This window comes from Chelon labrosus (genome assembly GCF_963514085.1).
Source record: "Chelon labrosus genome assembly, chromosome: 6".
Taxonomy (NCBI): Eukaryota; Metazoa; Chordata; class Actinopteri; order Mugiliformes; family Mugilidae; genus Chelon; species Chelon labrosus.
Genome location: NC_140342.1, coordinates 15,926,878 through 15,953,066, shown reverse-complemented (window position 1 = coordinate 15,953,066; position 26,189 = coordinate 15,926,878). Strand labels below are relative to the sequence as shown.

The window sequence follows — 26,189 nt, the reverse complement described above, 5'->3', positions numbered from 1 at the left end:
GTGTTTGGATGCGCTCAGTTCTACTTATTATTAAACTCAGTGCTCTATGCACTGACATTGAATCACATGAGGAAAAAAAATGCGAAGTTGAACCAGGTAAACCCAGAGAGTCAACTGTATGCCGTTTGATTTGATAAAAACGCTCTAAGACCGTCATCATATGCAAAATGGCTCCCAGCAGTGGACTTGATTTGCTCTAAATGGGCTTAAAACTTGCATGATGACGGGTTTGCGTGTTAACAGCTAACAGTGGGCGAGATTTATTAAGTGTTTCCCACTTTAGCTATTTTCAACCACTTTCAGTGGCAACAATGTGGACTTGTCAACGTGAGTCAGTGTTGGTCCCAGAGGCCCCCATCTCAGCACTCCTTTGTGAGTCAGTGACCCCGTTTCACTCAAGGCAGGAAAATTAATAACGAGGAGCACCTACCTCATGGGAACGCCGCCGGGCTGAAAGTCACAAATGTTGGGGCACACAGTCACACAGATGCAGCTGCTTTACACATGGATGCAGGCTGTACCCTCAAGGCCCGTACATGTATACACAAACACATACAAAGAGGATTCAGCTGCTACAAAACCTACAAAGCTAGTTATCTTACACTATATCATATTAAGGAAGAACCATATAAGAAAAATATGTCACATTAAAGGGGAACTACTGTTTTTTACAACCTGGACCTTATTTCTGGCATAAAATACGATCGTTTACTCACCCATATAACTTTGGTGTTATTTGGTGCCGTTCGTTAGATATTTACGTCCGCATATATCCATATAGTGGGAGTGACTGGGGCACCACAACACAGCCTCTAAATAATGCATTATCTGCCGCGAAACTCGTTCATTTTATCAGTATTTGTTATGATACGCTAGTGCTATTCCCCATTGAGTCCTGAGTTACCTGTTATCATCACCCGGTGTCTGTAGATTGACCTACTATAACCTCCGACCTGGATGATGTCATATCTGAGCCCCGCGCGGCTTGTTTACCTGTAATTCTCTACTGCTAGTTTTTTGCAACATGGCTGAATATTTTTCCAATTCTGAGGTTGTGGACGACGACTTTGTTTATGATGGACGTCCTTACCGTTTTGAGCCAGTGTATACGGATGAGGAGCTCGTTGAAAGGAGGATGTGGAGGCAGAGAGAGGAACAGCTGGCCAAAGAACAACAAACCGCTGCATCCGCGAATAGATAACATAGGTCGTAAAAAACAGTAGTTCCCCTTTAATATTGTAAAATTATGACTGAAAAGAAACTGCAGCTTCACAATTCAGACCTGCATAAAATTTAGTAGTGGTTATTTTTTTTGTTGTGTGGCTCTTAATTCCCCTGTAGCTCGATTCGATCTCCTAATAAAAGCAACTGCAGCTTTACTTATTTACTTATTATTTATTGTCACAGTCATCATTTTTTTTCAAAAAGATAAACAGGAATATTTAAAATGAATGATACTCAATGTTTTGCATCTCTTTTAGAAACCGGAGCTACGGATTTTGATTTAAATGGAAAAAAAATAAAAAATAAAAATTGGCAAAAAATCTACAAAATACCAATCATAACTTTCCCAAAGTCCAAGGTGCTATCTTCAAATAAGTTGTTTTGTCAGACCAGCAGTCCAAAAATGATTTGTCATTTTCTGTGTCAGCACTGCCATCATGTATCCACCATCCTGCATCTTTAATCTGTAGTTGAATTGTTTTAATCTAGAGTTTCAAAGTCTGAGCTGCTTTCCTTTAGAGGCGAGGAGGTGATACTTGAAGTTCATCAAACAGAGACACTGAAATGACTGCATCTACAGTCTGCTGTTGACAGTGAAACGAGGCATGAGAACTGTTTGCTGTAGTTAGACCGCTCAGGCCAAGGTGACTTCACGGCGCTCTTGTTCCCTCCCTAACCTGCTGTCTTTCTCTTCATGAAAAGCACTTTTAAGAGCAGGTTGCCATGGATACTGCAATCTCTCTAACGGATTGCTTCCAGTCGCAGAGAATATGAACCATAATATGACATAACTCATCTGTCATTTAAGCATCCATCCATCCATATATATTCGTTTTTATTTTTTATTTATTTTTCAAAAATTACAACTGTCTGTATAAAGAATCTGTTATTAAGAATCTGACTTAAAGAATACGATGATTTTAATTTGCCAGCGTTGAATGTTTTTCTGTGTTTTCTCAATATAATTTTTATGTGTCAGTTTTGTCCTCTTATTGTGATGAAAGAACCCGTCCTTAACTCTGATGCCTTTACACCGTTTGAGTACATGATCCTCGCCACCATCACCGCTAACTGTGTTGTCCTGGCCTTGGAGCAGCACCTCCCCGGAGAGGACAAGACCCCCATGGCAAAGAGACTGGTGAGGACGAAATCTGTTTTCATATCCTCAGCACGCAGATGGGTTTTTGACATGGGTAGAAAACAAAACCAGGACATCTGGGAGTTGGGAAGTTTGGGCTATATTCTGCAGATTTCTTGCAGAAGGACTGAGGGGAAATGTCCAAAATCAAAAGAGCGAAAGCAATCTCTGTTTGGACTGGGAGTTTTTCTGGAGTGGGTGTTTTAAATTTGCATTAAAGTAGAAGTTAGAGATTCTTTATTTTCTATTATATGATTCAGGTTTAATTACAAGAACAATTAAAATCAAATCATTTACGGCTGTGACAAACCAAGGCCAAGATTGGTTGGTGTGTCACATTTCACAATACGTCTTTGTGGTGCATTCAAGTGCAACTTTTTGGCGCAGACACAACCTCACAGTCAACCTTTGTTGTTAGCAGATGTCTGCTCGGTGTGCTTGTACCTTTAGATGCAACTGGACCTCTCAAAAGTGGGTGTAGCTTTACTGAGCAACGCTGAGCTGTTCATCTCCACCCACACCTCAGTCACATAGACCGTTACATCAAGAGGAGGTAAAGCATACTTCCTCCTGTCATTTTATGTCATGACTGGGTAAACGAGTCACCCCAGATTAGATTTGTTTGGATAAGTTCATTTCCATATGAATCATCAAAAATATTATAGGAAGAGACGAGAGTGGGATTTTGTTATAAAAGTCTGCGGTTATATTTTGGCACATATTTAGCACATACCAAGAGATGCTGCCACAGAATTTCAATTAATCACTGCAAAAAATTTCCACATATAAGCCACCGTATTGTGGCAAAGTGTTTTCTACACCCCTGCTGTGCGTGCATCCGTTGATTGTCAACGGGAAGAAAGAATATATGTCATCATGCAGTCACTGTATATGTGTTTGGACCCTCCAGGTTATAGCTGAGACATTGCTCATGACTTACCTGCAGACCTTGCTGACGTATATTTATTTTTCCATTGCGCCACCAGGAGAAGACAGAGCCATACTTCATTGGGATTTTCTGCTTCGAGGCGGGGATCAAGCTGGTGGCGCTTGGTTTCGTTTTCCACAAAGGCTCCTACCTGAGGAATGGCTGGAACGTCATGGACTTCATAGTCGTGCTCAGTGGGTGAGTGACATTGGTCGGTCTCCGTGACGACCTGTGAACAGAGACATCTTTGTTATTACTTGCATGTTTTTGGAGGAGCGACAGTTATTATTTCTCAGCATATTTCTTCTTAATTTTGTTCCCCTGGATGATGTGACAATCCTATGTTGTTGTTTTTCTATTATGGCGATTTTGACATAATTGACACCTCTAAGTACTACTTTACCCACAATCCTTTCTTGCGGCCATGGAGAAGTCCTTTCTTTACTGACAGATCTGTGAAGAAATTCCTCATATATAATCAACAGGGCATTGATTTAAACTGCAGATTGGGCGTTTCGCCTGTCGTCTCTGGTGGACAGCTAGATATTAGCTCCTTGACCGGATGTTTTTTGATGTAACGACAGTTGCTTTTACCGTCAGCCTCTTTTATAAAAATAACCAAAAGTTTGGAGTTCTCCATCTCTTATAAAGCAGAATTAACAGGAAGAGTTTCAGTGTAAGTATCCCAACTCTGAGTCACATTACATTGTCAAAAACGAAGGGGACTTTTACTTATTTACTGAATAGCTCCTGCTTCTTTATAACTTATTGCATTTCCTGGGAAAACACATTAAAAGTAAAATGTGAAGCAGTCTGTCTGCGGTGTAGAGTTGCTGAAAAGGAGATGGACAAGCAGCCTGACTGACAGCTGAGATTTACTGGATAAAAATAGTTTCCATGTAGGCTCAGCAGCAAGTACATCTGACAGAACTGGAGTTTGTCTGCTTCCTGTGTGGAGTGGCATTTAGGCTCTGGCTTGGTAGTGTGCATCTCTCCTTTTTTAAGTTTTCAATTTGGGTGATAATTTATCTTATTTAGAGCTATTTAAGACCACAAAATCACGTGGGACAAATAACATTAGCATTGTCTCATTCCCGTTAGGGTCACAGTATTCTGTTTCAGTAAGCCAGGAGGCACAAGAACATGATCCTGGAATTGGTAAAATAAAATTCAGCCATCATTAACCTGTGCTTTTCTTACTATTGCTGCCCTCGAAAGGAACTAGTGGTTACAATACAGGAAATCTGGTACACAAAATGCTTGTTGTTCAAGTGGTAATAGGCTGGTAACAGTTTAGCCAGCTAGCGACCAGGTAACTTAATGCAGAAAATGCAAAAGCATAATGACAAGATGAGGTCTTTGGGAACATGATTAACATTTTTTCTGATTATAAAATTGCAAAGAAACTCTGTAGATGACAATAAATTAATTTACCATCCCCCTGTGCCATTTTTCAAAACATCAACAAACAAAATTGGACTTACCCAAGCATTACCAGTAATGAGGAATATTGCAAATAGCCCAAGAGGTGTTTACTCCTAAACATGGTAAACAAATCTCTATTTGAAGCTAGCATGATAGAGATAACAATAGCTTGTTCCATTAACGGTCCCAGTAAGCTATTCCTCTGAGCCAGCAAGCACAACAACAGGACCCTGGAACTTTTTAACCTAAATTAGATTCAGCTATCATTAACCTCATTAAACACACCTGTCCTCAAAACAAACTGGTGGTTACAACATGGGAAGTCGTACTAGCAAAATGAATGGCGTTCAAGTTGTGACTTCAAGCTAAGTCGTGAGAACAAAGCAGCTAGGCAACTGTACAGAAACTGTACACAGTTTAGCAAGCTAACGGCTGAGCGACTTAACATAGGAAATTAACATAGTGGCGTAATGAAAGGATAAGGCCATCAGGAAGATTTGGGAACATTAGCCCCAAAAAACTCTACTTGACTAAATGACAGTATGCTACACAACTCATCATCTTGGACATTACCACAAAATCTCCACTTAAGTTTGAATATCACAAGAGGGGGCTGTTCATATCTACTTTTGTCATGAACACGACAAATACACCCCATTTCAAGATAGCAAATAGTTTCTAACTATGCCATGTTTTGTAAGCTTTCAGAAATGGCAGAGTACTTTGGTGAATATAATATGATATTTAGTCAAATTGAATATTTCTTTGTAATTTCATAAGGAAAATGTTGATATTCCCAACGACCTCATCTTTCTATTGTGTCTTTGAATTTCCCACATTTTGCTACCTGCCTGTTAGCTAGCATATAATTTAACTATTAGCCCAGGTGGCTTCTAGGTGCAGACATTTGCCCTTCGGTTCGTTACCAGTTATTAGAGTCTTGTTGATTATTGTTGACAGTGTTTTACCATTCTGGCTCCTTTTACATGCTAGCTACGGTTCTACTAGCTTCAGTGCTATTTGTTTTGATTGGTGTCATTTTATTAGCATTAGCATTGAGCAACTAACTAGCATTGTGGTGGAGCAGGAGTTTTCCCTCCAAAAAAGAAAAAGAAATCGACTAATACACATTATTATGGGTAAACGAGTTAAGCTAGTGCTTAGGTCTGCATATCCATTATGTTACTGTTCCCCCCAATGTCCTGAACATTTCACCAGTAATTTTATAATGATAAAGTCGCTTTTATACGCCCCACAGTGTAATTCTGGTCTCTTACCTATGTTAGCTAGGAACGCTAGAAAGGCAGTGTGAACAAGATGGTGGGATGTTGTCTCTGTTTGCCTTGTTTTTATGCAACTCTAAAAACTGTGGCAGTAAAGGTTTTACTACAGCCATAATCTAATTTAATAATACTCAACATCAGTATACACATAATCGACAACGTTGTCAAGATTTTAGTAGGAATGTCTGATGTGTAATTCACTTTCGCAATATTCCAGGTAATGATGTGCTCACCGAAGTCTGTTTCCACTGTGACCTATATTAAATTAAAAAAATATTGTAGTAGTTTAAGTAGTAGTTTAGTAATTTGACTTCTACACAAGCAGCTCTGAGTTGAAAAAACTGCCTTGCTTAAGACCTGACCCATTCAATATGAATGCTGCAAGATCCCAAGGCTCGTTGGTTTCAGAAGTCCCTAAATCTATACTGGTCACAAACATATGTTTCCTTTATTTTTAGTACTAGTTCAGTTACATCCTAGAACGGCAGCCTGTGACATAAACCAGGGCGCCAGTGTTCAGCGTAATAAATGAATATGTCACCCAATGCAACAGCATGGTTTACTGATGTGTTTTTAGTAGGTTGGGGCAACTATGACACAGAGGTAGATGCAATATCTGGCTTTGGATTCACTGGCAATATTTATTAATATGTCACTCTCGATTTTGAGCTTTGTATGAAATATATTGAAAATAACAGACATACTATAAACAAGAGTTGTAAAAGCATAATTTTAACAATAAACAGTAGCTAGAGTGGGTTTGTGTACGTGCGTGCCTGTATTGCTGTCTTTTATGTTAGATGTCCATGGTGAATTTTTTTGAATTAAGAGTGGAAAATAGGTTTTAAATTAATGCTCAGCTACTGATTCAGCGTTTCATTTAGATTTCATTCATTTTTAGTTTACCGGGCTGCAGCTGGTGAACCAAAAGACGAATTTCAGACACCTACTATCGAGTCAGGTTTGGTGCGTTTGCGCACGTGTTGCTGCTTGTATTGACATTATTGTATTAACTATTTCATATGCATGTTTTTGCTGCAGTTTGGATGCTTCTAATGTTGTAAACTATACCTTATGTCTGACATACAAAATGTGGTTGATGCCTGACCCTATGGGGCTGGTCTTTGTTGACGTTTTTGTTCTCTATACGCTCCTACATTCACACACTGCACAAATCCAGAGAAAAACTACACGTAAAAGCAGAAAAATGTGTGTTTCCATGGCACAGCCGGGCGCTGCAGCCAGCGATAGGTGGGTGGATAAGTGGATTGGCAGTTGTGTCTAAAACCTGCTTTGGTTCGCCCCCAGGACCTCTGTGAATTAAATGTGAATGCAGCGCTCGAGATGTTATGCAAAAGCATAGAAAGAGTGGATGGGAAAACAAGAGACTCGAAACCACAAGCTGCAGAAAAAGGAAGATGGCAAGACAGACCAGAGAAAAAAAACATGATGAGATACTTAATTTGCTCCCTATAAAACTGGCTTTAGTGAATTAATCGTGCAGCAGTCAAACATTGTTACTGCTGGTGTGATGTTTATGGCTAAGGTACACAGTATTCAGCATTCGGTGAAGATTGCTTCTGGCATGTTGACATCTCATTTCAATCTGACTCCCACATCTTACTTTTTCTCGGTGTTTCTTGTTTCTCTTCCTATCTCCATCTCTGCCTCTTACATAAAAGGGACATCAGCATCACGTTTACAGGCTAGTTAGTGCCGGCCTAAACTCTTAACAGCTGTGTTGTTGACGGATTTCCACAGAATTCACAAGGTTAGAGTTGTTTTTCAGCAATTGCTTCTGAACAGCACCGATTGCTTCAGCGAGATAAATTCTCTCATTAGGCGTCTGTCAAAGTTTGCAACAAGTCATTCTGCCTTCGGTTTCTCATTAAAAGGCTCAGCAGCCAAAAGAAACCAAGCACCCTTTGGTACAAAGCAACGAGACTGGCTCATTATCCGGAAACCTTTGACGAGGTTTGGGTTGAAAAACACAGCATCGCTAGCAAGGCATCACTGGAGCAGCATGAGATTTCAGGAAAATCTGCAACTCAGAACTCACTCTTGTAAAAGAGCTACATTATATAAACCACTTATTCGCCGTGTGCTTGGTATGTTCCATCTTGTGTCTCCTGTTGTCACCAACCGGATGATCACAGTTTTCCAAAGACGGACTTTTTTTCTATCCAATCAAGCCTTCAAAACGTGCTACTGAAAATAGAGGTTTGAAGTAGACTATCATTTCAAGGCCAGTGGAGCAAGTTGTGCAACAGATTGATGGTGTTTAGGGAGTTTGTTGTTAGCAGACCCAATTACAGTCCTCGTTTTCCGTACATAGCAGTACAAAATATATTGGCTGTGATTTGGAAAGCTGTGTCTTGAAGAAGGCTGTAGTGAACAATTATTGACAAATTATTTTCTGTTAAGTAATGAACACTTTTTTCAAGCTTCTTGTTGTCTCTTTTACTTTAGTATTTCCATTTGGGAGTAGTTTTAATTTGAATCTACTACATGTCACTGAACTATCCTTTTTTTCCCCCAATAATTTTGTCATGATCGCCCAGAAATGCTGGACCAAACTGGCTAACTGAACATAAAGCGGTGAAAACTAGCTCTACCTCAATCAGCTAGTACAATAAAATACTACTTACACATTGTTGTGTCTGTATTAATGATTTGAGGATGTCATAACACATCCTATCAGTCACAGAGGTTATTAATCTGCAGAATTACTGCCTAACTTTTGATACTCGAGGTAAAATTTTGATCATGAAACTTTTGCATTTAAGTAAAGAATCTGAATGCTTGTGAGACAGATGTGTCTCAGTGCTCTTTTTGATTAAAAGCTTCCATGTATGCTATCATGTGTCCACAACCAGTATCGCTGATGGGATACAAATCTACATCACTGCAGCAAAGTGAGAGATTAAACTGCTGGACAGTTTTTTAGGGCATGCTATGAGAAATATTTCTTTTGTAGACTGTAACAGTTTAAGTTACGCTCCTCCGGTCCACCTGAAATCAAATCGCTCCCGGTGTAAAATGCACAAGTCGTTAGTGTACTTTCTGCAGCCCACAGATTGTCTTCTGTGTTACCAGTTCCAGCCGTGGCTGGACGACCTGATTTCCTGCCACCTATCTGACACATTTTCTGGTAGCACATATATACACACACACAAACACACACACACTCTCTATCCCTCTCACTCTGGTGGCACACGACAAGTAAGTCAGACTTAAAAGAAAACACACATGTGTCATGGAGGCCGGCTGGGAATAAAATCGAGGCCACTGGGCCAGCGCTGGCGGCATTCATTCCATTTCATATTAATGAATTGCTAGAAGCAAGTCTGTTGGGACACTGAGCTCAATTAAAATCCTTAATCTGAGTGAAGAGTGTGTAGCAAAAAGGACGACGGTTAGAACAAGTTACCCACAATCCAATTTAAATCGCTGGGATTCCTAAAATGGTCAATTATATCCTGCGGCAAACAGATTGGCACAGGTGGACTTGATGCTTTGATTAGCAGTGAAATGTGTCCCAAATGGCATGTGTGTGTGTGAGTGCTTGTTACTCTATTTCTGAGGCTGCACGAACCTGTTGCCCTCCTGTTGTTAGATTAGTTCTGACAACTCCCTCTTCGGTCCTAATGATATTGACTCAAGCTGTGAGCATGTGTGTATCAGCTCCCCGTCACTCGGCATGACGGATATCAGATTTCCTTTGTTGCTGTCCCTCTGGCAGAGTGTGACACTTTGCTAAAATTGTTGCTCTTTAGACGGGATGAATAATACAACTGGGTGGGAGTCGGGAGTGATTCATTAGCCATCTGGCACAAAGATAGACACACAGGAGAGATAAAAGTCATACATGCTTGGATGGATTAACCAATTAAAGAGAGAACATTTAGTCTACCCCATCAACCGTCTTCTGTACGTCGTGCGTTTACTCCGTTCCGACAGGGTTGACGAACCGTCACATGGACTCTCACTTTATTTGACTACAGCCCCCAAGTGTTGACAACTGGTACTGCATATCTACTTCCACTTTTTCCAAATGGTGTTCATGTGTGGAAATTTTATTTGCCTGACTTAATTTAAAAATGTGTCCTGTGCAAAATAATAAACTCTAAACCAACTTTGGACGCAGGGCTCAAAAATTTGCAATGAGTCCAAATCTAGATTAGCCTCTGTGGACGTGAGCGGCTGTTTCTGCTCACTGCTGCATGCACCTGCACCAGAACCAGTAAGAGTAATTCAGGACTGAAGTCGGCATCATGATGTGAGTTGCGGCACTAAGTTTAAAATGACGGCAGCAGCGGCGTCAACTCCAATTTTTTGAGCCGACTAAACAATACCTTACAATCCCAGGTGGGTTTTCTGTGGGAAAACATACACCCAACCATTGACTTTATGACTAACATTGAACAAATGCCTTTCTCCGTGTAATCCCACTTCACCGGAAGAGTATTAATGTTGCCATTAGGCGCATGGTTAATGATTTTTTTCCTGATTTAATTCAAAGCCATTAATTTGCTGATGCATTATGTTAATGTTGATTCAGCTGTGCATTGCCATCTGCGGAGCTGTGCTGTGCTGAAATGGTGAGCAACGTGATGCTGCTGATTACTGTAGTTTTTGGTGGTGTTCTTCGTGTAGGTGGAGGTGTGTGGGAGAGGCTGTGTTCTGTGCATGTAATGAATTCAGCCTCTCCAGAGTCAGCTTGGTACAATGCTTCGCAGCAGCTCTTCAGCTTGAAGAGACTATGAGGATGGGATTAGCCTCTCGATGTGAGCTCACTGCTGGATTATTGTGTTGAGTTGAATTTTTAGAGTGGCATGTTGTGTAGCTGTGCTATATTTTCTCATTACCTCGATGGTAGCTTTGGTTTCAGGTGATGATATGAGTATTTGTGCCGTAATTGTATCAGATTTAACATTTTTCTGTTTCACTCAGGTTTAATCATTGATAATGACATAAACTAAATTTATTACCGAGGACATCAGTACGTTTTGAATGACTTTAGGTGAGTGTACAGTGGTAAACCCTGAATGCCTTTCCAAAATGTTGCATATTGAGTTTCTATTTGATAAACCCTGATACTCTCATTACACCACAAACATTATAAACACACTAATTCTCTTCAGAGATCATTAAAGTGTCCCATTTAATTTTTTATTTATTGCTCTGCACGAGGTTCATCCAGCAGTCAGTTCTTTTCACATGCGTATGATAAATAAAAGAAGGAAATCCTCAAAAGGACATCTGAAGATAAGGTGGTTTATTTGAAATAACTGGCTTAATCTTTTGCATTTGTTTTGGTATTTAGAAAAGGATTACTTCAGTTGTTTTCCTCTCTTAAACTGGGTATAGATTCATTAATCTCCTCACTGAATCAGAATGAAAGTATTCAGAACAGGGTGATATATGAAGTAAAGTATTACCCGCAACGATTAAATAAAACAGGACAGAGGACGGACCCTGTGGCGCACCCTGTAAAGTTTTTATGGTATATGGCGCATTTATAACGGACTTAGAAATGCTCCCCAAACTCCAAATTGGTTCCCACAGCAGCTTGTGTATAAATATATGTATGATTCTGGTAGCTGAATACTAAAAAATGCAATGCGTTTTGTTTCTGCAGGAAAACAATTTCCAAACTAAACAGGAGAAAATGACCTCTGTGTGTGAAGGGATGATTCATGCCACAAGCAGACGGAGTATTTGCTTTAATTTTGAGGGAGCCTCCGGTGAATTGTTGTGCTCAGAGTGCAGCCTTGAAGGAGCTGTGCTCCTGCCCGTCTTTGTTCAGAGTGTTTGGTTTGAAGGCTATTTCCACAGACTCCCACTCCTTTGCTCCCTCTCCGTCTCGGTGTCTCTCGCTGTGTCATCTCTTTGTCTGACACACTCACTCACTCACTCGGTACGTTTGCATCCTCACTAAAAACCCAATTACTGCTAATAACTACAGTCGCTAACAGCGATTGTTTGGTCTCCTCATTAGGAGAAGGAAAACAGAGAGACTTTGTTTATGTTTGTTTGCCATGCTGATTAATTTGCGCTCGTTGTGCTGTTATCGCCATGGTGTGTAGCAATAGTGTCACAGAATACAGAAACCATGTCAGACTATAGTGTATGTGGTAGTTTGTCACACATAAAATTACATGCTATAGAGCCTTTACAGGTGACAGAAGAGCTAAAATATAAATGTTAATTGAATCCATTTCTTGTGTTTTCACCTCTTTGACACAGCACAGGTTGTATTATGTTTGCTGCAGGTCTGTTGTTGAACAAGTTGGAAGAGACAGTACTAAAAAAATGTATTTTAAATAGGTATAATGTTTGAATTCACTGGTTGTTAACATGCAAACTTTTTATGTTGCCCTAATTAATACAAATTTTTAAAGTTTCGCTGGTATCAGTTTCTCTAATCATGTTGGTGACAAGTTTTCTTATTAGCAGAAAGTTGCATTATGGGAAATCCGGTGGTTTTGGAGTCCTTTACTTGGGACTTATAGTCAGCTGCAACAATTTTGACATTAAAATTTTAATGGCTGACTGGTCCCTGAGTACTTACTGTCTAATGGATAATGGATCAGGAGAGTTCTTACGTCTTTATGCTAAGCTAAGATAGCCAACGCCCCCACACACCTTCATATTCCATGGAACTGTTCACTCTTTACAATAAACCAAATAAGTTTATCATTACTCTTTAATAAATCCTGCATTTCGAGATCGAGCTTGACTTTCTCCTGTTCATTTGCAGCTCAGTGCACGTCATTTGTGATTAGTAACTGTGCAACTCTTGGAGAAGATCAGTTTTCTCCAGAGGAGCCGGCTTTTAGATTCTCCTCAACTGTCTGTTGCCTTTTAACGAGACAAAACAATTAAATCTACTGTTGATATAATGATTTGGTTACAGCCTCGTTTACAGATTGGTCCCCAACTCTATAAACACCCATGCACACTGAAGCTTACGCTCGATCAAACAGGCCATAATTAGTGCAAATTATTTTGTTTCAGCATTTTCTCTTTTGTTTATGCTTCTTTTGCCCACATCATGACAAATGGGTTATTTAACTTTTATACTCTTGTAATATGTCTGTCATTCAGGTCTGGGTATACCTAAAACAAAGGTGGGTGGCTTCTACAGTTCTGAATGACTGGTGGGGAGGTTAGGTTTTTATGTGGGACATCTGTGTGTGGTGCATACCTAAAACTTGCAATTAGAGGATGTTGTTAAAATAAAATAGGGGCCTCCCTTGCCACAGCCAGCTGTGAGGAGACCCTGGTGCAGACCTGAACGTTATTGGAGGGATTATATATCTCGATTACCTCAAGAGGAACTGGAAAGCATTGCTGGGGAGAGGGACGCCTGGAATTTCTTGCTTACCCTGTTGCCACCATGACCTGACCTTGGATGTTGTTCAGACTAGCCTGGGTGGCATCTTCTTTTTCTTAATTAGTGGTTCGGTAACAAACTATTAATGGCCAGACGCTCTCCAGACTCAAGGTGAAAACAGGCGTCGAAACCTTTCAGAGAGAGAGAAAGAGAGAGACGTTAAGACTGTGTCATAAGTGGCCGATAAGTGGTGTCTCAGTCCACCTCCTCTGTTTAGAGATCGTTTAATGTGTTCCAGTTTTTAGATTAATTGAAGCAAATAAATTCTCCCTCAAGACGTCCTGCGCACGTCGCAGCATCAAGTCCGGTCAGTTGACTTTTAGAAAAGGCTCTGAACGTGGCGTTTTGGAACGGTGGGCATTTGGCACTTTGAAAGCGTTTTTTTTTTTTTTCTTTTTCAAGATATATCCACATTAGTGTGTCCAAGGCCTCACTCATTCACTCGCTCGCTTGGCCTCTCTCCCTCCCACTGCTTTCAGGAGAGATTCTGCGTGGGTTTACACTTGAGTTTCTGCCATGTGCTTTCTACCCCCTGCTCACACACTCTCACATGTATACCCTCCCCCACACTTCCCAACACTGTCCAAGGATTTCAAAAAAAACAAAAAACTTTGTATATTTGTGTCTGTGTATCTATGTGTGTTTAAAGCAAATCAGAAAAATAGATCCTGATTTCTTGGATAATGTTCACAATTTAGTCTATCACTTTAACGCATGACCCTTTTGTAAATGAAAGCTTTAATGTTTGACATAGAAACGTGTAACCCAGACGGGGATTTTTTTAGTTTTTATTGACAATTTTGTAGTTTTGTTTGCAACATTACCCTTTCTTAATTGACTCGTTTAAAAATAACACAGAATCCCTGCAAGAGCCGGATCCAGATGTGATTTTTACATTTTGCCTGCCGGTTGCTGTTTTGCAGTGTTTTTGTGTAGGCGGAGGGATATCAATGCGTGCGTGGGCACATGCGAGTAGAGATGCCTGCCAGGTGTATGTGGCCGTGCATTCTTTGTCTCACACCATGCAAGTCTGGTACATTAAATGGAAATACTGTACTGCACCACTCACTGGATGTACAGTTGTCCGTGCGGCATCGGATCAGTTTATTTTTTGCCTCCCCACCCCCCCTTTAAAATGAATGACTTTTTTTTCCCCCAAAACCGTCCTTCACTTACACCCATTTGTTCATTTGATCTATTTTTGAATCCGTTTTTTTTTTTTTTCAGACACTACAGACAAAAACCATCAATCTCAAGAAAGGAAAGAGGGGTTTTGTACCAGATTTAGCTGCTAATGGATGTTTTTTTACATGTCCCTGCTGCACAGTCGGTACTTTAACCCAAATGTCTTTCTCCTTTTTAGGCCATGATGTCTCAATAAGTAATAAAACAGACTGTCAATTGATCAGTCTGTATATTGTATATATAATGCGTGTGTTTGTTAGGATCCTGGCCACTGCTGGTGCCCACATGAACATCCCAGTCGACCTCCGGACCTTGAGGGCGGTACGAGTCCTGAGGCCTCTCAAGCTCGTCTCTGGGATCCCCAGTGAGTCGGTTGCTGACCTCTAACTCAACACTGTTAAGTGATGCACATCTTGAACACAAGGGCTGGTGTTCCAAAACGTCTGTAAAATAAAAAGAGTTTCATACCCTGTAAGAAAAATTGACCATCAAGGATCTAGAAGTTACTTATTCTGAGGCTGTTTAAGCTTTAACTTTGTAATATTAGTGTGTTTTTCCTTTTCTCCTGTGTATTTGATATCATAAACACAACTCAAAATAGCAGAGCCGTATAGTATTTTCATCTATATTTCATGTTAAAAGGTTTGTGCATAGCTAAGGGCTCAGGTTCCGGTATCAGGACTGCATTTTGTTCAAGGCTACTCAAAATAGTTCTCCTCAGCCCTTCATACATTTTATATTCAAGAAAATCTGTAACCAGTACAACAAATGGCTTAACATGACCGATGCTTAAACGATTTTTAGGCCTGCAGATTGTGCTGAAGTCCATCATGAAGGCCATGATCCCGCTGCTCCAGATCGGCCTTCTCTTGTTCTTCGCCATCCTCATGTTTGCCATCATCGGTCTGGAGTTCTACAGCGGGAAGCTTCACCACACCTGCCTGCCGTCAGACGACATCTTAGGTGAGAACCGTACGTACCAACAGTGTCTTCTTTAATGGTGAATAAAGTGTGGGAGGGAAACTTCAGTACAAACAGCTTGATGTGGTGCAGTCCTGTCAGAATTGAAATAATCATCATTCTTCATGCTGAATATATTATTGTTATATACTGTATACGTCAGCTTGAGATGGATTTTCTTGGGGACCTGACGTCCTGCATTACCACTGAAGAATATTTTCAGGTTTTGTTATGGGATTTTTTTATTATGAGGGACTGATTCACTAGCAGGTGTGCAGAGTGTGTGGTTTTACTCATTGTTCTCAAACTGAGGGTGTGAACAGCTTTGTTTGAGACACCGAGGCCTGCAGTAGCAGCCAAGCTCAAAGATATTATTAGAGTTGTTGCGGGCTGATTTAGCTACTGCTTAATTAGTCAACAACTACTCTGTAATCACACGCCACACCATAGCATTTACTGTCATCGCCCAATACAACTCACGGTTGAATTGAGATATGAGTAAGTCCACAGTGTTCAGAGCAGGAAAAATACATGTGATGTATTAGACACATGAAAATCTTACACAGAAAAAAATTATACCTTAACCCTTAAAATAATAAAATAAAACATATTCATAGATACAAGTTTAACTTTTAGAAGAATACTTGTTCACTGAATAGTCTATCCTCAGCGTACGTGCAGTGGAGGTTTCAAGTTTCCACACTTTTAGATTCTGCATAATGGATCACATCAGCAGATAGACGCAATAGAGCCTTCTATTTATTATTTATTTAAGGCAACAGAAACTTAAATACATTTTCAGTGGAAGCAAATAACCGAATGCATAATGCCTTTTGGGTTGTTTAATGGTTGCTTTGTTGTACAGATGTACCCTGAAATTAAAGTACAGTGTCTTTGACAGTTATATGGTGGATGATTTTGAGCAAGTAGTTGTTTAGCTTAGCTTAGCTTAGCTTAGCATAGCTTAGCATAGCTTAGCGCTTAGCTTAGCTTAGCTTAGAAGACACTCTAGAAACCAATTTCCTGAATCTGTCTAAAGGTAACAAAATCCACCTGTTCAGTAATCAACACATGACATCTCGTTGGTTAAATCCACTAAAAAAAGTCTAAAACGAACAAGTTGAGGTTTTAAACGAGCAAGTAGCAAGAAATCAAGACTTTTTTTTTACAATCTGAAGACCCTGGCTAGCTGTTTTCTTGGTATGTGTACTATGGATCAAGAGCATTTCTATGCTAAGCTAAGAAAGCCAATGTCCCCCCATCTTTAAATTCAGTTGATGCGTTGGTATTTGTCACTCTTTACAATAAAACGAACAAACCCCAACTACCTGTTTATGTGGCCCTACTCTTTAATAAATCTTGCTTCTGGAGTTGAAGCTCGAATTTCTTCTGTTCAAACTTACTGTACTATTTCTTGGTGTCTCACTGGCTGTATAAGTCCAATATAGTATGAACGGGTGTCTACAAATCAGACCTTTACCTCTGTATTTGTTGCTTTTATGCAAATTCATGTACAGTTTTGACTTAGAAGGTTGGAGAAAACTCGGAGGTTTGCTTGAGGTTGTTAAGGTTCGCTCCTGTAAACTAATACTGGATGCCTGTTTGTGACTGAATGCCAGTTATGTTTTATTTCTGTAGATAATGAGACCGTTGACTCATCAGAGCTGGCATTTGCATGCGGTGTGAGGAAGTGTCCAGAGAAGTATGACTGCAACGACACGTGGATCGGCCCCAACGACGGCATCACGCAGTTCGACAACATCCTGTTCGCTGTTCTCACCGTCTTCCAGTGTATCACCATGGAGGGATGGACGGCCGTTCTATACAATGTGAGCTCAAGTATTGAATCAACACATGAACCACAGAGCATCACATCGATTTATGTCAAATGTTTAATGATACAAATGTTTCAGACCAACGATGCCTTGGGTCCTACGTGGAACTGGATATACTTCATTCCTCTCATCATCATCGGCTCCTTCTTTGTCTTGAACCTCGTGTTGGGAGTCTTGTCTGGGTGAGTGTGTCTCTTCTTGTATCTTTAATGATTGCGTGTTTTTGTCCTGGTGCCTGTATTGTGAAATTAAGACAGCTGTTTTCTCTCTTCAGAGAATTTGCCAAGGAGAGGGAGAGGGTGGAGAACCGGAGGGCTTTCATGAAGCTACGTCGCCAGCAGCAGGTGGAAAGAGAACTGAATGGCTACCGAGCCTGGATAGACAGGGCAGGTACTGGGCAGCAGAACAACTTTACATCTCATGTTTCAATGAGTGAACAGCCAGGCTTCATTCTGACAACCAGATGTGCAAAAGCCATCTCATACACACAACAAGTTGTGTCACAATGTCCTAATGTGCTTCAAGTGTTTAAGATGTGATATAAAGGTATAATTTTATATTTCTATGTCAGATTTCACATTTTACATCTTTCCATTTGTTTCTATATTTGTAAATACACTGATCAGCCACAACATTAAAACCACTGACAGGAGAAGTAAATAACATTGACTATCTTGTGACAATACAATGTTCTACTGGGAAACTTTTGGACCTGGCTTTCATGTGGATGTTACTTAGACATGTAGCACCCACCTAGACCAGACCAGGCACCCCCACCCAGTAGCAATGGCACTCCTTGATGGCAGCAGCCATCCCCAGCAGGATGCAGCCTGACACAGACATACACACAAAAACAGTTTAGAAACAACTAAAAAAAAAAACATGAAAAACAGCACAAGGTGTTGACCTGGCCTCCAAATTCACTAGATCCCAAACTGATCAAGTATCTGTGGGATGATCCAAAGAGGCCCCTCCCCTCAACCCATAGGACCAAAAGGCCCCCCAACTAACAACATCCTGTTGCCAGACACCACAGGACACCCTCAGAAGGTCCATGTCCATTCTCTGATGAGTCACAACTGTTTGGGAGGCACAAGGGAGACCTACACGATATTAGGAGTCAGATCGGTGTACAAAATGCTGTAGAAACTGAAACCAGGCAAACATGGACAATTTCTCTCCTTTCTTTTTTGCTCTTGCTCTGGCATTCAATCATGTCCACACAAACAGACATCCAGCTGCAAAAACTGTGCATCCACCAAAACAGAAAGGCATAACAGTGTGCAGAACGTACACCAACCCACCGGCTATGGTGAATTATGTCCGTGCTTATGAGAGTTTTTGCAAAGTTAATACGAGCCAGGCTTGTTTCCCCCTGTATCCAGTCTATATACTAAGCTAGGTTAACTGACTTCTGATCTTGCTTTCTATTTATTATACAGACTTGAGAGTGGTATGAGTCGTCTTCTCTTACCCTTCCCAAAAGCGCAATGTTTAACTGAATATTCAGTTTTCACCATTGATTTAGTGACACGGGATAAAACCAAAAAAGCAATCGTCCGCTACGGACACTTTCAGAGTTGCAGGTCTACGGTAGAGTAGCTGCGTTGAGTTGCACAAACGCACAGCGCTGCGATGGCAATTGACACTGCTCATCTCCCACGCAAGCTGAGGGTGAGAAAAAGGTGATACTGACTCACTGACTTAAATTCGTGTGCAAGTATGCGCGCGCATCCGCGAGTGTCTGCGTGTCCACGTGCACGGGCGAGAGAGTGAGAGAGCTGCTGTGCAATATTTACTGTATGCGTGCATAGATGTGGGGGAGAGCTCTCTCTGAAGAAGGTCACCCTGGACTCTGAAGGCAGCTTTCACTTCAGTTTCCAGCAAAAATGTTTGCAGTAAACATTAAAACCCTGGAATGAATGTTTCCATGTCTGATGGTTTAAACTCTGATAAAACAAATACATCTGTATAACGTCTAGTTTTGTTATGTTACAGAGGAAGTCATGCTGGCAGAGGAGAATAAAAATTCAGGGAGATCACCGTTAGATGGTAAGTTCACTCACCGCAGCTTTTAACACTAATAACATTAAACAGCAAGTATCCAATAATGTCTGTTTTAGTGTTAAATTACTAGCTGATTCTAAAAAAACAATCAGTAAGTCTTTGTAATGTGAAAACTGATGTGGAAAATGGATGATATATATAAAAACTGAACTATTATTTGTCAGTACACAGAAATCTGAGAGATGAGGACACTATCCGATTTTGGTTTTTGGTTTCATGTATGAACAAGCAGAATATTTCTAATTATATTCTGGGTGTCATCCATTTGTGGACCCAGTGTATGAATATAACTAATTAACCATTAACTTATTGACGATGTTTTTAATTTAATATGTTGTTTTCTTTTTTATTTAAAATTGAAAATACCCAAAGCAGAGGTTTTGGTAAAGTTGATTTCTTTTTTAAAACATTTTTAGTGTTGAAGAGAGCAAGTAAGAAGACTGGTGCGCGGAGAGGAGCACCGGGGGATGACAAGTTTACCGACACGTCTACTGCCAGTGAGTGAAGAACATTTCAGTGTGTGCAGTTAGTCATTGTATTTACAGTGGGCTTCCTCCCCTGTTCTTTACAGGATATCACTCCTCTCTGAGCTCATGACTTATTCCCATACTGTATACTTCACCTACGCATCATCCCTGCCTTCCTGTGTGTATGCAGCCGTCTCCTCCTCTCCTTTTGAATTCTGCCTCTTTCTCCTTCAGGCATGTCCCGATCGAGGATGAACTTCCGCAGCGGCCGCCGTGGCCCCGCCGCCTACCTGCGACGGAAAGAGCGGATGCTGCGCATCTCCATTCGCCGCATGGTGAAAACGGACACTTTCTACTTGATGGTGCTCAGTCTGGTGGCTCTCAACACCATCTGTGTGGCCATCGTCCACCACAACCAGCCCGACTGGCTCACCATCTTCCTCTGTGGGTTTCTTTTATCAATGGTTGTTGTTGTTTGTTTTTTTTAACCTCATCCTGTGACTCACTAGATAAGAAATATCTGATAAAGGCTTTGTTTTTTGGGGCTTTGCTCCCTAATTCTGCTTTTTGACTTAATTGCCTTTTCTCTCCTTCTAATCTCCAGACTATGCAGAGTTTGTTTTCCTGGGGTTGTTTCTGGCTGAGATGTTTTTGAAAATGTACGGTCTGGGTTTCCGGCTTTACTTCCACTCATCTTTCAACTGCTTTGACTGTGGGGTGAGGTCCTTCGTCGCTTATTCTGACTCCATGTACACACACAATCCACAATAGAAACGATTAATAGGAATTCTCATATACATGCCACAATGAGGAGCAACTAAATGAGCTGATAAAGCTGTGATAAAAGCTTTCTCAGAGTATAAATCAGTATAAATAGTATAAATCAGGACAGTTTCAGGACGTGAAAACATTAATATAGCTTGTGTCTTGTGGCGAGGTATTAATGAAACCCTTCCTATACGTTAAACATAATCAACTTTTAAAGCAGGGGAGAGTAAACCCAGCCTTTAGTGCTATTCTCTAGCAAAATCCGAGGTACACTATTACATCCTCCATAAATTCAGTTTATTACCCGATGATACGACCATTTTCAGTCATCAAGTAAGCAATAAAAAGAAGGCTACCTTGGCCAACTATAATCTACATGACCAACAAACAGTTTTGACCCTCATTTATATTAATAATAGGAAACTGGGTAACAGAGATGCCTCCGTGTGTAATACACAGAACAAGCTACGAATCGCTTAGTTTCCTTTATTTTTGCAGCTTTTTTCACACTGTAAATTCTCCCAAGTGTTTATTTTATGTTTAAGTATTGTAACATCCTTACGGTAGATACTTGGATTGTGTTAGACTGTATTAGCTTCAGCTAATGATGTATCTAACCCTCGTGCTACCCTTGGGGTCTCAAGGACCCCAAGCGAATGGACAGACAGAGAGAGATTATGCAAGAGGGTAGCACGAGGGCTAATTAAACGGCAGCTGATTCGCTGTCTGATATGTTTTGCAGGTCATCGTTGGCAGCATCTTTGAGGTGGTCTGGGGCTTCTTCAGGCCGGGAATGTCATTCGGCATCAGCGTACTGAGGGCGCTGAGACTCCTAAGAATTTTTAAGATCACCAAGTAAGCGGGACAGGAAGACTTATTCGGCGGCACACATCAGCCTGGGTTGTAGATCGGTTGTTGATTTATAATTTTATACAGGGTCCCCAGCTGAAAAGAGCTGCTTTATTTCTTTTTGCCAGATACTGGGCCTCTCTCAGGAACTTGGTTGTGTCCCTCATGAGCTCCATGAAGTCCATCATCAGCCTGCTTTTCCTTCTCTTCCTCTTCATTGTGGTGTTTGCGCTGCTGGGGATGCAGCTCTTTGGGGGGAGGTGAGTGTTTTAATCTTCAATCTGGTCTTGATTTTCGATGCACTATATTTAAACATCTTCACCTGATCGCGCCGCTGTTTTAAAATGTGTGTCCGCACCATGCGCGCTGAACAGCAGCCCCTTCAATGATGTCTTTGATGAAGAAGAAAGGAAATGATACGTCCGGATGAAAATAGCTCCGCATCCTCCTCCTCCTCCATCTCCTTCCTCCTCCTATTCTTCCTTGGTCATATCTGACCCTGCTTTCTATCTTCCTTCCCCTTAGGTTCATCTTTGAAGATTACACTCCCACCAACTTTGACACGTTTCCAGCTGCCATCATGACAGTGTTTCAGGTTTGGCTCCCACAGATCCCCTCATTCTGCCTGCTCTCCATGACACATTGCACCCTGGGATATTTCTCACCCCAGGCGCAGATTAAACAACTCTGCTCACTCGCTCTCCACCCCCCTGCCTCCGCTATCATCCCACACATCCATGCACACATATGCGCACATGAATATCAGACGAGGGAAACGTGAATAAGTCCACATCGGATCTGCTACGAATCAACTGCTCTGCAAAAGAGTGTTTTGATCAGCGCACATAGTAATTATTATCTTGCTGTCATTTTTAATGCTATATTACGAACTGGTTGGCTGACAGGAGACTTGTCTCCTGTTTGCAATATTTTTAGGCCAGCGTTCTCCTGAATCTAATGTGAGATATGTTAATTATCCATGCTAAATATTCTGTGCATCTGCCCACAGATTTTGACTGGCGAGGACTGGAACGAGGTGATGTATAATGGGATCCGCTCGCAGGGAGGCGTGCAGTATGGCATGTGGTCATCCATCTACTTCATTGTGCTCACACTTTTTGGAAACTGTATCCTTGTTGACCTCGAAAGTGGCCAGAGAGCCGTGATGTAGCCACGATGCTAGTGCACGTTGAGTGATGGAAGTAACCTGGTAAAAGCAGCAACGCAACCGTGTAAAAATACTCCACCGCAAGTAAAGTCCTGCAGATGAGCAGTCAGAAAGATCTGTGTTTTTTGCATACAGATAACTCTGTGTATGTTTTGACAAAATCTGTGTTATTTTAGCTGTTTACCAAAACAGGCTGAAGTAACATAATGGCTTAAAGTTTAATTTGAGACTATTCATATCCAAATTGGAGGTTTATGAATAACAATGGTTTTTGTACACAGTAACCTTATTTCCAGGGGCTCAGAAGTGGCTCAGAAGTGATTGGACAAATTGACATAGACTTAAACAAAACTCTGCAACCCGTGGAGAATGCAACCAAAGAATGTGTGTCCTCCTTTGTGATGCTTTGCCAGACTTTCACTGCATGACCCCTTCAGTTGTTGTTCCTACAGTTTTCCTGCAATTTGGATATGAACACTCTCAAATTAAGTTGCCACTTTAAGACCATATTCATCGAATAAGTTGAATTATCTCTAAACAACTAAAATAACACAAACAAGTGTGTCACTCAATTTAGGTTTAAGTACATACAAGGAATATGTGATGGGGCACACATATTCATGTAACATAGTAAACAGACCAAGTGCAGGTACGCTGAATATTTACATATTAAAAGTAAGACAGTGAATTAATGATAAGAGCCCATGTGAAGGAGCCAGGGAGAAAAGTATGAACTAAAGGTCAAATGTGCTCTACAAGTGCTCTAAATACTGTACTACATTACATCAGCAAGGTCCATCACTTGACAAAATCATCTGTGTTCAGGGTCAAGCTGCCTGTTTTTTATGAGCTTTCAAACTAAATCTCACTGTCTTTATCAGCCAACTGAATCAGGAAAACGACACTAAGTAAACACAAGCATGAACCTTGTACTAGAGACTGAATGACGACCAGAAATGGAGGTTTTCTGCCAATCAAAACTAAATTAAACAAACATCAACTGTTGTCAAAGGTCATAAAAAGAGAAGCACGGAGGACACCATTTGACACCAGACAATGTCCTTGACATTGAGTGTTCAGCTGACATGAAGACACCTAAAAGGATCCCATATCTTGAATTAAGCTAACCATATAAAGTCTAACTAACCAGGAACACAAAACTTGGTTGTTTGTACATTTTTGCGTATTTGTCTTTAACTGCCTTCACCACAGACACACTGCTGAATGTCTTCTTGGCCATCGCTGTGGATAATCTGGCCAATGCGCAGGAACTGACTAAGGTTTGCACTGTTCTGTCACAAAATGTCTTGTTTTTGTACTTTACAAATGTTCTGGTTTTAAGTGTAATGTGTGTTGTTTTCCTCAGGACGAAGAGGAGGAAGAGGAGTTCTTCAACCAGAGGTACGCCAGAGGAAGAGATGGCTTGATATCCGAGTAAGTGTTTGGGTAAAAGCTCACAGAATTTGCATTTGATGATGAGATACCCAGAGCATTCACAGCTCTTAAGTAATTCCCTTCGTTAAGTTCTCAGATAAAAATCTCCTCTCGGGCAAAGATTCAATTTGAACTGAATGAAAATTCAATTCTTCCCTCTTTTGCAGCAAATAGTGGAATTAAACTCACACTTACTTAAGATATGGATGCTGTGGGGAAACTGGTGGTGGTCCTGAATGTGATCATCGTGCTTCTTCAGTAGTAAGATCATTATTTTCAACAGGATTATTGATCGTAGACACTCAGAGAAGCTGCTGTAGGCGTAGCTGGTAAATGTTTAAAACAGTATGTTCCTCAGTTCTTCTAGTTGCATGGCGAATGCAAGCTGGAAAGGCATGTTTAACGCACTGATGACAAAATTGTGAATGTAAATTGAATGCGCCCAGTTTAAAAGCATGAGTCATTGGTGACTGTTTCAGCAGCGTTACTGAAACTCCTCCTGTAGCGGCCTTGGCCTGCCGTTGGTTATGGGCAGCCTCTTTTGACGATGAGAGGAGTAATTCTTCACAGATCTGCTGCTCCTCTCAGTGACCTGGCGTCCTTCCCGCAGGTCTAAGGATCCAGTGAGTCGGGAGGAGGAGGAGGTGGAGGAGGACAGGAGGTGGTTTTCAGAGGTTGTTGGGAACAGTGGAAAGTCTGAATGTGTCACTCTACTGGGAGGAGGCACACTTTGGAGTGTGACAGATTTTGGCCAAGTTTCCCTGCTTAGTATGACTCTGAGATACGATTTACCACCGTGACAAAAGCGTTTTTTCAGGGAGGGTAAAACCATTACATAACTCATCAGAATACTCAAGTGTCCTGCAGGGACTCATGGAGTGTCTCATTCAGAACAGTGACCTGGTTAGACTCTACTCTACCTTGTATTATTTATTACCTGTTTTACACCTTAGAGCTTTTCCACACCAGACACTATGATAGCAACATGTGCACAGTTGTTTTCAATCACTTTAGTGGTGGCTGCTTTCCACTTAGAGAAAGTACTGGTATTAAGCATGCTGGCTCACTGGATCAGTGTACCGTGACACTTAAAGGGGAATTACCGCTTTTTACAACCTGTACCTTATTTCTGGTATAAAATACAATCGTTTACTCACCCATATAACTTTGGTGTCATTTGGAGTCATTCGGAAGATATTAGATCCAGCGCAGCGCTGCGTATATCCATATAGTGGGAGTGACTGGGGCACCGAAACGTAGCCTCTAAATAACGCATTATCTGCCACGAAACTCCGGACTCAACGGGGAATAGCACCAGCGTATCATAATATATTGGTGAAATGAAAGAGTTTCGTGGCAGATAATGCGTTATTTAGAGGATGCGTTTCGGTGCCCCAGTCACTCCCACTATATGGATATATGCGGCGCTCTGCTGGATCTAAATATCTTCCGAACAACTCGAAATGACACCAAAGTTATATGGATGAGTAAACGATCGTATTTTATGCCAGAAATAAGGTCCAGGTTGTAAAAAACGATAATTCCCCTTTAAAGAAACTGAGCCAACATTAACACTCAAGTCAAAATCACAGCCGAGAAAAACATCTATGAAATACAAACTACACTAGGTATGTTTTCCAACTACATCATACAGTTGAGTTGTGTTTTACCTTCTTATTCTCTGTTCAAGTGAAAATCTACTTGCACAGACTTAACACTTAAGTAATTCACACAGTATCAGTTGTTACAAGATTTTTCTGGTCGAAATTAAAATGTAATACAGACTAAAATGATTGTTAAAACAGACTCCAACTCATTGGTGCATTTAAAACTGTGCCTTAGTTTTAAAATATAACCCAGGACACATCCTGCAGAAGAATGGATTAGTGATTGTTGTATAAAAGAAGTTTACTCCGCCTGCAGCCAATTTTTTGAAAGATTTCGCTCTTGGTATTTTTGCCTTTGTTTCACATGTTACAAATAGAGCTATAAAAAAAAGAGAAACAAGGCAGACAGAGCAGCATCACATGGAAAGAATCCTGATCTCAAATCAAACTGG

General features: G+C 40.8%; 1 protein-coding gene across 1 annotated transcript in view; it reads left to right on the top strand.

The window, feature by feature from the left end:
- LOC311489583 (voltage-dependent R-type calcium channel subunit alpha-1E-like) overlaps positions 1-26,189 on the top strand; it is a 51,415-nt gene that overhangs the window by 8,035 nt on the left and 17,191 nt on the right. Inside the window, exons 3-19 of the mRNA XM_084546723.1 lie at positions 2,257-2,362; positions 3,349-3,488; positions 14,843-14,946; positions 15,387-15,545; positions 17,181-17,371; positions 17,456-17,559; positions 17,652-17,767; positions 19,376-19,429; positions 19,861-19,941; positions 20,146-20,355; positions 20,516-20,628; positions 21,422-21,534; positions 21,657-21,788; positions 22,054-22,123; positions 22,538-22,655; positions 23,909-23,976; positions 24,063-24,130. Coding sequence (XP_084402849.1) covers positions 2,257-2,362; positions 3,349-3,488; positions 14,843-14,946; positions 15,387-15,545; positions 17,181-17,371; positions 17,456-17,559; positions 17,652-17,767; positions 19,376-19,429; positions 19,861-19,941; positions 20,146-20,355; positions 20,516-20,628; positions 21,422-21,534; positions 21,657-21,788; positions 22,054-22,123; positions 22,538-22,655; positions 23,909-23,976; positions 24,063-24,130 — 1,947 coding nt within the window. The remainder of the gene's footprint in view (positions 1-2,256; positions 2,363-3,348; positions 3,489-14,842; positions 14,947-15,386; positions 15,546-17,180; positions 17,372-17,455; positions 17,560-17,651; positions 17,768-19,375; positions 19,430-19,860; positions 19,942-20,145; positions 20,356-20,515; positions 20,629-21,421; positions 21,535-21,656; positions 21,789-22,053; positions 22,124-22,537; positions 22,656-23,908; positions 23,977-24,062; positions 24,131-26,189) is intronic.